The 11,056-nt window shown below is 40.4% G+C and overlaps 1 protein-coding gene across 1 annotated transcript; it reads left to right on the forward strand.

The window, feature by feature from the left end:
* The first annotated feature begins 1,094 nt into the window (after positions 1–1,094).
* FGA (fibrinogen alpha chain) lies at positions 1,095–9,306 on the forward strand. The gene is made up of 6 exons (XM_020891581.2): positions 1,095–1,215; positions 3,399–3,533; positions 4,338–4,521; positions 5,563–5,708; positions 6,290–7,652; positions 8,406–9,306. The coding sequence occupies exons 1-6, from the start codon at positions 1,162–1,164 to the stop codon at positions 9,131–9,133; spliced, it is 2,610 nt and encodes an 869-aa protein (XP_020747240.2). The 5' UTR covers positions 1,095–1,161; the 3' UTR covers positions 9,134–9,306.
* The last annotated feature ends 1,750 nt before the right edge of the window (positions 9,307–11,056 follow it).

Below are 11,056 nucleotides of genomic sequence, written 5' to 3' on the forward strand. Positions count from 1 at the left end.
CATGAAATTAGGTTACTATGTAAAGTGTCCAACAAAGTGCCCAGCACTTAGTAAACACTCAATAATTTTTGATTATTATACTACTTTCAGGACTGGCTTCACATAGGAAGCAGCATTTGAGACGAGGTAGGACTGACAGACATATCATAGGATGCCCAGTTAAATATATATTTCAAATAAACAACAACAATAAATTTTTATTCTATGTCCAAATATTGCATGGGACATACTTACACTAAAATACATTCGATGCTTATCTGACCTTCAAATTTAACTGGGCATCCTAGTTTTTTATTTGCTAAATCTGGCAACTCCTTAGAAAAGAAAATCTGACAAAGAGCAGGGAAATAAATTAGCAGGTCCAAAGTCACAGAAACTGAAAAGAAATAGTATTTTCATGGCACTTTATGTTTTCCAATAATTGTTAACACTTACTGAGTACTTACTATGTGGCAATCTGAGGGCTTTACCAAGATTAACTTATTTATTCTTCATAAAAATGTGCGGTAAGTTATCACTATGAGGAATCTGAGGCATAAAGAAGTAGAGTGCTTTGTCCAAAAGCAGTGCTGGGAAATGATGTAGCTGGGATTATGAATCTAGGATACTTGGCTTCAGGGGCTGCCTGTCCTAACCATTCTGGATAGAGGGAAGTCATCTCTGCTCACAGTAAGCTTATCAAAACCTTTCAGGGTCAGTTCACCGTCAGAGTCAGTCAAAAGTCAGATCCACCAACCATCATTCCTATGTAAACTGAACCCTCAGTTGTCAAATCTCTACCTCCTGGTGGGCTATGGCTAGCCTGCCTCTGCCACCCTCTGTATTCTTTCAAGTACTCCAATAGTGGGTCCTCCCATGTTCCCCCTTGCATTTCCAAAGTCACCCTGTTCCTGGAATGTGGAATTTTCCACGAACTGGGCTACCTTTGCAATAGCTTATCAGAAGCAAACAAGCTTGGGGAATTGAGCAAGAAATTCTAGGACAATAACCTTGCAGCAGGAGCAAGGGATGCAGGGTGCTTGTTGACTGTCTCAATGGGACAAAGATAATGATTAATCAGACCTCCTGCAGATTTAAATGGGATGGGGACTGGGAGAGGAGGCAGTCTTCCTTTCCTTCAGCTGGGGTGCTCCTCTTGAGTCAGCCCTACCCACAGCAGAGATGTTTTCCGTGAGGGACCTCTGCCTGGTCCTGAGTTTGGTGGGCGCATTTCAGGTACGGCCTTCTCTATTTCCTTTTCTCTTTCTCTTTGGTGTTTATTCCACAAAGAGCTTGCAGGTCTGAGTCAGCTGTGTGTATGTCATCACACACTTCTGGCTTTATAACCTGTAGCCTGTGGAGGCAAGTTTCCAGATGGGACTGACGTCTCAAGAATACAGGGAATATAATCCTAAGAGACAGACTTAGCTGGACCAAAGTGTATAAATTCACAAGGGAAGCTTCTGCACCTGTAGCTTGGTTTTATATTGTTTGTTTGTTTTAAAGAGAAGAAGTCTTTGCTATCTTTGCTGCTGTTAAGCCTTGGGATTGCTAGATAACAGAACATTCTTATGATAAGAATTTTTAACCTAATTATTAATTTCTATTTGCCCATAACAAGCAGAATAATGGTTTACTGTAGCTTTTCTAAAAGTTTGCTTTTGTGTTTAAGACAAACAAAAGAAAATTAGCTATTTTTTGAAAACATATTACACAGTAAAATCAGAAGAGATTAATTGATAAAGCAATATGCTTTTTGGAAGCAATTGTATTCTTTAAGATAATCACAAATATTGCAATAATTTCTAAAGTTTGACTACAGAGATCTACACAAAAGAAGAGAAACTTCATTCAACAATACTTTTGAAATACATTAATCTTATGAAAACATGATAAATCTATTCTAAAAATTCAGTTACTTCCAGGCTCTGAACTATCCTGGTTTATTTCTTTCTCTTTACTGCTTATAAACCCTACCAGAGTAGAAGAAACTAAAGAGTATTCCTAACATAATTTTCTCCCTTACAGTAAGCAATAAATAACCATTTTTTTAGGAAATAAGACTAATGTCATTTGCTAAAGTTATATTTTGCATAATGCATAAATTTCATTTATTTCTCCACTATTGGCATAGATATCTAATTTTTGCCTGTTTTTATTATCTTGCCATTTTATTCCAAAGTATGTCTAAATTTATAATTTTATTTTTTGTAAACAAAAAGATTATACTTGTTCCTTTAAATAAATTGCTCTTGATTGCTTGAATTCACATTACTATTATTGGGTTTTTTTTTTTAATGAGACAGAAAATACTAATTATAAAAATAAACTACTAAGGGCTTCCCTAGTGTCTCAGTGGTAAAGAATTCACCTGCCAATGCAGGAGGCGCAAGAAATGCAGGTTCAATGCCTGGTCTGGGAAGATCCCACATGCCGCAGAGCAACTAAGCCCATGCTCCAGAACTATTGAGCCTGTGCTCTAGAGCCTGGGGACCGCAACTACTGCAGCCAGAAAGCCCTACAGCCTGTGCTCCACAAGAGAACCCACAGCCACACACAGCATAAGTGGAGAGTACTCCCAAAACTAGAGGAAAGCCAGCACAGAGAAAATAAATAAATAAAATCCTAACAAAAATAAACTACTGAGATTAACATAGTCACAAAACTCCCTGCAAGTTGGTGGTACAAAATAAAAATAGTTAAAACCTAAAATCAACATTGATGTATTAAGCTATACCATCTAGTTGGAAGAATATTTATATATCCTATTTCACTCATTGATCACAATAGAAAATTTTTTTAAATTTGTATTTCTAATTTAAGATGTTCCAAAAAAGCTATAAATCTTGGACCATTTTTTTTCTTTCAGTGTATTTTTCATTTCAAATAAAAGAAATTATTATGTGAGTAACCCCAAAAGCATTTCTGAGTCTGAATTGGCCACATGTGTGTCCTCGGTATATGCTTGCTCCAATCTTGGACCCGTAAGGTCATTGCAGATATTTGAAGGAGACATAGACCTAAGTATAGGTTTTTTCCTACTAAAACAGGAGTTAGAGGAGAGAGAACTCTTGAGTTTCTCCATTATTTTTCTATCTCCAGATGTGAATGAAAATGTAAAAGTAAATCTTAACTGTTTGTTGATTCAAATAATTTTTCTTTTATAACAGATCCTTTAAAACTCCTAACATTTACTAAATGTTTGATTAGTGTCAAACACAGTTAAGGTTTATACACTAATCTTTAACCTCACAACTCCACAAAATGGACCTTAAGGATTTTCACCCAAAAGATAAGAAAACTGAAGCTTATAGAGCTCCTTGGATCCCTTGCTCTGTATTTATAGGCATGCCAGTGTCTCCTCTTTATCTGCTTAAAGATCACCTCTCTCTTTTGTGTGTGTTTATAAATCCTTAAAGGCAGCATATGGTAGTGATCCTGCCGGTGGTGAATTTCTAGCTGAAGGAGGAGGGGTGCGTGGCCCAAGACTTGTGGAAAGACAGCAATCTACCTGCAAAGAGACAGGCTGGCCCTTCTGCGCTGATGAAGACTGGGTGAGCCATGGGCACGGGGACGGGGGCAGGAGAGCCCTTTCCTGGGCACATGGGTCGAATCAGGACGTCCTTCCTGGCCTGCTGGCAGTGCACGCGAGCTGCCACTTCAGGCCACTGAAAATTCGTCCAGTAGGAAAAGACCTAACTAACCTACATAGCAAATAAAAGAAGACAAGTAGAAGAGAACCTAGTCCTGAGAGCACTGCTTAAATTACCTCCCAGACTCTGGGTCATTGGTGGGATTAACAGATTGGATTTTAGTTGCCTGTTCAGGAAAGTACTAGGAACCTGAGTACTAGGGCCTCCAGATTTCAAGGGTCCTAATTTGTGGTTAAGCAGACCCTCATTCCAAAATTTCTTTATGATCTCTGACTAGCCCTCTTAAAGTATTTTAGGTCAAGAAATGATCTGAAGAGACTGAAGAGGAGAACAGTGGGGGCTCACGGAAGCCTGCAAAATTTTACTGGATCTGAGAGACAGACTATTTTATTAATTTTTTTTTAAATTTACTGAAGTGTCGTCAATTTACAATATTGTGTTAATTTCTATTACATAGCAAAGTGCCTTAGTAATACACATGTGTATTCTTTGTCACACCCTTTTCCACTATGAGTTATCACAGGATACTGACTGTAGTCCCTAGTGCTATACAGCAGGACTTCGCTGTTTACCCATCTTGCATATGCTAATTTACATCTGCTAATCCGAGACTCCCAATCCATCCCTCCTCCACCCTCCCTTTCCCTTGGCACCCATAAGTCCGTTTCTAGAGATAGACTCTTAAATTTTCCTCCTCATTTCCAGGGTGAAAAATGCCCTTCTGGCTGCAGGATGAAAGGGTTGATTGATGAAGTCAATCAAGATTTTACAAGCAGAATAAATAAACTAAGAGATTCACTATTTAATTATCAGAAGAACAATAAGGACTCTAATACACTGACCAAGAACATAGTGGAACTTTTGGGAGGGGATTTTGCCAAAGCTAACAGTAAGTATTACAGTTAGTGCATACAACAAAAACAACAAAAATCAGAAATAGATAGGGTGTCTCTTTGTAACAACTGTGATTTTATTCCAGGTTACATTAAGTAGAAACACATATCTTTATGATATCCCTGAATTTTAAGGAGGGACCTTGTTTTAGTTGTTTTTATCATGTAAAACAAGTTGGTTTAGCATTATTTTAGGTCACAAAGTCAGTCAGAATTTTGGACTGAAGACTAGAATTTAAGTGTGTTCGTTTTCAAGAGTATATTCTGCAAATAAGATGAGCCCAAGATTTTGAGTAGATATTTCTGTTTCTGCCTTACAAAGGAAAGTGCTGAGAGGTCAAGGGACTAGCCCAAAGGCACAAAACTCTCATGTGGGGGGTAGGGGGGCCTGGGAGTGCAATTCAGACTCCACCGAGCATCTTATGAAGTGTTTTGCTTTTTTTAAAAATATGGAGTCATGCTGTCTCTTTCTCCCAGGCCTAGCACTAAGTCTCATTAGGACCAGGAAACTTCAGACTTGCTCTGGGCATGAGCAGTAAGACTCCAGCTCATGAAACCTTGCCTTCACTCTTTATATCATTGGGAGACTCAACTAATTAATTTTATGGAGCAAGAGCAACTGGCAAGTGAATGATTCTGCTGACTTACAAAAAAAGAAAGTTTACAAACAATTTCAGACCTATAGCTGGGAAGAAAACCTTTCCAGTAAGAATATCCAAGAATACATTCAAGTTCCTTGATTAAGGATATAATGAAATAATTGGAATATGATTAAACATTATTTTATCTCAATTATACCTTTAAAACTTCAGAGATTTACTTGAAGAATGCACCTTACTTGATATTCATGGATGACTGCAGGATATTGTCCAAATATCAAACATCTAATAGATTTGAAAATCACAAATTAAATGTTCAGAGAAGAAACTATTATAGAAGTAAAATGGGAAATATCCATAAGCAAACTTCCTTCTTTTTCTGACTAATACAAGCAAATCACTCAGCAGCTACTTCAGTATCCATATTTACCATTTCAGACAATGATAATACATTTAATCAAGTATCAGAAGATCTGAGAAGCAGAATTGAGATCCTGAGGCGCAAAGTCATAGAACAAGTACAACATATCAACCTTCTGCAGAAAAATGTCAGAGATCAACTGGTAGATATGAAACGACTGGAGGTGAGTAACTATGTGGCTCTGACTTCAGATTTCCTTGTTTTTGAGTAGCAAGGAAAGGAAGGCAATAGTCATTCATTAAATGCTTACTTTACATAGAGCAATGTGTTATAGCTATTATCTACCTACAAAGTAGGTATTATGGATCCACTCTACAGGTGAAAAAACAAGCTCAGTGCTATTAAGTAAAATTTTCAAGGGCATGTAAAATGGTAATTTCAAAAGCAAATATTCAGTCTTTGCTTGTCTTATTCCAAGCCCTGCTGGTCCCTAACACCACCGTGTCTTTGAGTCTTCAGCCTCAGTCTCACAGAGGATCACATCATTAATGTTTCCTTTGGAGGGAATAGCACTTTCCTCTTGATCTGTTCTAAGTATAAGATACATCCAGATAGCTCCTATTGCTTATCCTGGCCAGCCTTACGATACCCAGTATTTCTTCCACTGAGGATGGAGTATTGGTTGGTAGGTCTCCTAGTCAAACAAGTAAAACCAATTTCCAAAAAGTAAGTTAACTACTAAGAACTCAACAGACAGTTCATTTACAGCTACCTTTTTTCTTTATCTTTCCTCCCTCTCTCCAGGTGGACATTGATATTAAGATCCGATCTTGCAAAGGGTCATGCAGTAGGGCTCTAGAACATAAGGTAGATCTGGAGGACTATAAAGATCAGCAGAAGAAACTTGAACAGGTTATTGCCATAGACTTACTTCCCTCTAGAGACGTTCAATACTTACCACTGATAAAAATGAGTCCAGTTGCAGGCCCTGTTTCCAGAGAGTTCAAGAGGCAGCTTCAAGAGGTCCCTCAAGAATGGAAGGCACTGTTGGAAATGCAGCAGACGAAAATGGTGTTGGAAACTTTTGGTGGAGACGGACATGCCAGAGGAGACTCTGTATCTCACGGAACAGGATTAGCACCAGAAAGGCCCAGGAGGCCTGGAACCAGTAGTATTGGAAATGTGAACCCTGGGAGCTATGGACCTGGAGGTAGTGGCACCTGGAACACCGGCCGCCCCGAGCCCGGAAGTGCTGGCACCTGGAACACCGGCCGCCCCGAGCCCGGAAGTGCTGGCACCTGGAACACCGGCCGCCCGGAGCCCGGAAGTGCTGGCACCTGGAACACCGGCCGCCCCGAGCCCGGAAGTGCTGGCACCTGGAACACCGGCCGCCCCGAGCCCGGAAGTGCTGGCACCTGGAACACCGGCCGCCCCGAGCCCGGAAGTGCTGGCACCTGGAACACCGGCCGCCCCGAGCCCGGAAGTGCTGGCACTTGGAATACTGGAAGCTCTGGATCTTCAAGTTTTAGGCCAGATAGCTCAGGTCATGGGAACACTAGGCCTTCCAGCCCAGACTGGGGTACCTTTAGAGAGGAAGGAAGTGTAAGTTCAGGGACAAAGAAAGAGTTCCACACAGGTAAACTTGTCACTACTAAAGGAGAAAAAGAGCTTCTGATTGGTAATGAGGGGGTCGCCTCTGGTCACACAACCACCACTCGTCGTTCATGCTCTAAAGTCATTACAAAGACTGTTACAAATGCCGACGGCCGCACAGAAACGACCAAAGAAGTGGTAAAGTCTGAAGATGGTTCTGACTGTGGTGACGCAGACTTAGACTGGCACCGTACTTTGTCTGTGAGGGGTAACCTAGATGATTTCTTTTCTAGAAACAGTGATGGTTTCTTCACCCATAAGTTACACGAGTTTGACGGTAAGACAGGCTTAGAATCCAGTGTTCCAGCATTAGAGGAAATTGGCTCTTCCAGTGGTAAAACGTCAACTCAGAGCAAACAGTATGTAAGCAGTAGCACAACTATCAACAGAGGTGGCTCCACGATTGAAAGCAAGAGCTTTAAAATGGCAGATGAGGCCGAAAGCGTAGAGGATCTTGGCCTTAAAGGAGCACATGCCGCCCAGAAAGGCCATGTTAAATCTCGTCCTGCCAGAGGTATCCACACTTCTCCTTTGGGGAAGCCTTCCCTGACCCCCTAGACTAAGTTCATTACTCCTGCAACGTGTCTCCCATAGCACCTTTTACTTCTTTCTTAGTCCTCTATCATGCTTAATTGAAATTCATGGTTTTGTTTATTTGTGTGTGTGTGTGTGTGTGTGTGTGTGTGTGTGTGTGTGCACGTGTGCGCTAGACTGTAAGTGCCATGGGGGCAGGGACTTTGTCTATCATGTTCATTTCTGTATTCCCAAACGCCTAGCAGTGTGGAATCAGCATTCAATAAATACGTGTTAAATGAATGAATTAACTAGTCCCTCTGGAACTCAATTTTAAATTTGTTTATTCAAATTCATTTACCACTCAAAATGTGTGCTGTTGGAAATTGTCTCTACATATTAGTCATATTTTTAGGGTATGGCTCAGGTGACATTGAGACCAGGTTGAAAATAAGTAATATTAGTACTAAATGCTAAGATATCTTTGCTGCTTACTTGCCATTAATCAGTATGTACAAGTGAAATTACAAATTCATTGACAGAAAGCCCCCTTGCAATTTGTACATATAAATGCTATTGACTTGCATAAGTTCCATCCCTGTGTAAGCACATCCTTTCTCTATAAAGAGAAGGAAGAATGGAAGGAAGGGAGGGAAAGGAAGCCATTTACCTTCATTTAATCTAGGCCATTTAACTTTGTAAAGTTAAATGAGAGAAATTTCTTCCAACCAGCTTAATTTTTTTTTTTTTTTAGACTGTTATGATGTCCTCCAAACACATCCTTCAGGTGCCCAAAGTGGCATTTTCAGTATCAAGCTACCAGGATCCAGTAAAATTTTTTCTGTTTATTGCGATCAAGAGACCGGTTTGGGAGGATGGCTTTTGATCCAGCAAAGAATGGATGGATCACTGAATTTTAACCGAACCTGGCAAGACTACAAGAGAGGTTTTGGCAGCCTAAATGACAAGGGAGAAGGAGAATTCTGGCTAGGCAACGAATACCTCCACTTACTAACCTTGGGGGGCTCCATCCTTCGGGTTGAATTAGAAGACTGGGCTGGGAAAGGGGCTTATGCAGAATACCACTTGAGGGTAGGCTCTGAGGCAGAGGGCTATGCCCTGGAGGTCTCCTCTTACAAGGGCACAGCAGGTGATGCCCTGATTGAGGGTTCTGTGGAGGAAGGGACAGAGTACACTTCTCACACTGGCATGCGGTTCAGCACCTTCGACAGGGATGCAGACAAGTGGGAAGACAACTGCGCCGAAGTCTACGGAGGAGGCTGGTGGTACAACAACTGCCAGGCCGCCAACCTCAATGGCATCTACTACCCTGGTGGCTCCTATGACCCCAGGGACAACAGTCCCTATGAGATTGAGAATGGCGTGGTCTGGGTCCCCTTCAGGGGTGCAGATTACTCTCTCAGGGCTGCTCGTATGAAGATCCGGCCCTTGGGACACAACAGGCTGACGGGGTGGGAGTGAGAGGACTCCACTGAGTGAAGAAGAGAAACAAGGAAGAGAAAGGAGTGGAGATTCTTTACAGCCTACTAAAATTTCTCAGGTGCTATTTTATTGTCCTTTGTACTGTAGCTAAATGTAACTGAGACTTAGTAGTGTTTATAAAATAAAGTTATATGAGTTTTTAATCTTTAAAATAGCTCCGTGGGCTTTAAAATTTGTATTAAAATGCACCAAGGGACACAGTACATCAGTAAGAGGAAGTGAGGTGGAAGGTCCTCTCTGCAACACTTAAGGGTGTAGTTTTGAGAATGTCTCCATTTCATACCACCCAAAGTCACAGGGTCATTGTAAAGCAAAAAGTAGTTTCATCTATTCTACTTGAATAGTTTTAAACTAATATCTTAAGTTGCAAATCACTGGACTGAACAACGGCTGGCCTTTGTTTAGGAATTTACAAGTTACTAAGTACATTAATCTCCTCTGTTGGCAAGCAAATCCAGCAAGGCAGAAGGAGAGAAAACTATCTATGTTTTAAGACTTCCAATGAAGACCTTAATGCACATTAAAATTTTTCCTCAGAGTCTAACCAATTTCTTTCAGAAAATATGTGGAAAAAAGCATTTAAAATCTTTTAAATTTTTACAAGTAGTCCAAACACATTGAACTTAACACCTTAATAAAAAATCCCCACAGTTTTCATTTCACTTCATTTTTCACCAATCATAAAGTTTGTTCTGTGATGTATTACTTATTATTAAAGCAAGACATTTTTGAAACCATCTCAATATGATCTATATAAATATAGTCATACATTCAATATATTTACATTGGTCAGTATTTTATTTCATATAAGTTGCATCTTTGGTGGCCTTGGCTCCCGGCCCCAATTTTTAACTCACATTTTCTTCTAGTGAGAACCACTTGCCACTTACCCTTGAAAATGTATTAGAATATTACAAGCATATTGGGATCCCTGTACATTGCTCTCATTTGCATAGTTTCCATCCCAATGAAAATGCATCCTTTCTCCTAGGAAGGGAAGAAGGGGAAGGAAGGATGGGAGGGAGAGAGGGAGAAGAAGGAGGGAGGGAGGAGGGGCAGGAAGAAGGAACAGGCTCGGGGTTGTGCCTGGGGAAGTGGAGAAAAGGTAACCAAAAGAGCTTGCAAATGAGTCACATATAATGGTCCAATATTCTTGCATTTCCTTATGTGCAGCTGAAAATCCTTGCTACAAATAAGTGACTCCCTCCAAATCTTTATATAGATGGCTAAGAGCTTCTTCAGAATTTAGAAGGATTTTCATTTATTTCAGACATTAGTGTGTCATATTATTTCTATGTCTACCTTCTTAGATATATCTACCCACACATCTGCCTACACACAATTTGAGTTGGAAGTAGAAGTATTTTATTTTCCAGAAATCACACTATTAGGGACAGAATTGGTCTCCAAATGAAAGTGACTGTGAAGGGCCATTTTCTCCATCTACCTCTTTAAACTATTTCTCTCTCGCTTTCTGGTATCCCACACCCTCCTGTCTTACCTCTCTCAGTCTGTAATTCGCAATTCCTGCTCAGATCACTCCTTAAAGGTAAGACCTTTTCATTGCAACAACTTTAGTACTCATTTTTGTCAGTTGGAATTAGGTTTGACACATGTGGCTTAAATAAGATAGAAACCTCTACAGAAATATGGCCCCATGAAATCTTGAGGAAGCCATCATCCTAATAAATAACTTTCACCCTCAAGTTTACCTCCTGGCCCAAATATTTTGTCTTGGGCAGTCTGGAGGAGGAGAGACAGAGGAGAAAGAGGTAGCTTGTCTCTTTTAAGGAACTTTCCAGGATGTTCCATAGAGCATATCCACTATATCCCATAAGTCACAAAGACAGGCCAAGTGGCCAGAAGGTTCAAGATGCCTTGCTTATTTGCTGGGGTGCAAAA

This window comes from Odocoileus virginianus, chromosome 12 (assembly GCF_023699985.2).
Source record: "Odocoileus virginianus isolate 20LAN1187 ecotype Illinois chromosome 12, Ovbor_1.2, whole genome shotgun sequence".
Taxonomy (NCBI): domain Eukaryota; kingdom Metazoa; phylum Chordata; class Mammalia; order Artiodactyla; family Cervidae; genus Odocoileus; species Odocoileus virginianus.

Excerpts from the sequence above, each read along its gene's own strand:
- FGA (XM_020891581.2), top strand. The coding sequence starts at position 1,162 with ATGTTTTCCGTGAGGGACCTCTGCCTGGTCCTGAGTTTGGTGGGCGCA. Across the intron at positions 3,534-4,337 it reads TCTGCGCTGATGAAGACTGG|GGTGAAAAATGCCCTTCTGG; the intron begins GTGAGCCATGGG and ends CCTCATTTCCAG. Across the intron at positions 5,709-6,289 it reads TAGATATGAAACGACTGGAG|GTGGACATTGATATTAAGAT; the intron begins GTGAGTAACTAT and ends CCCTCTCTCCAG.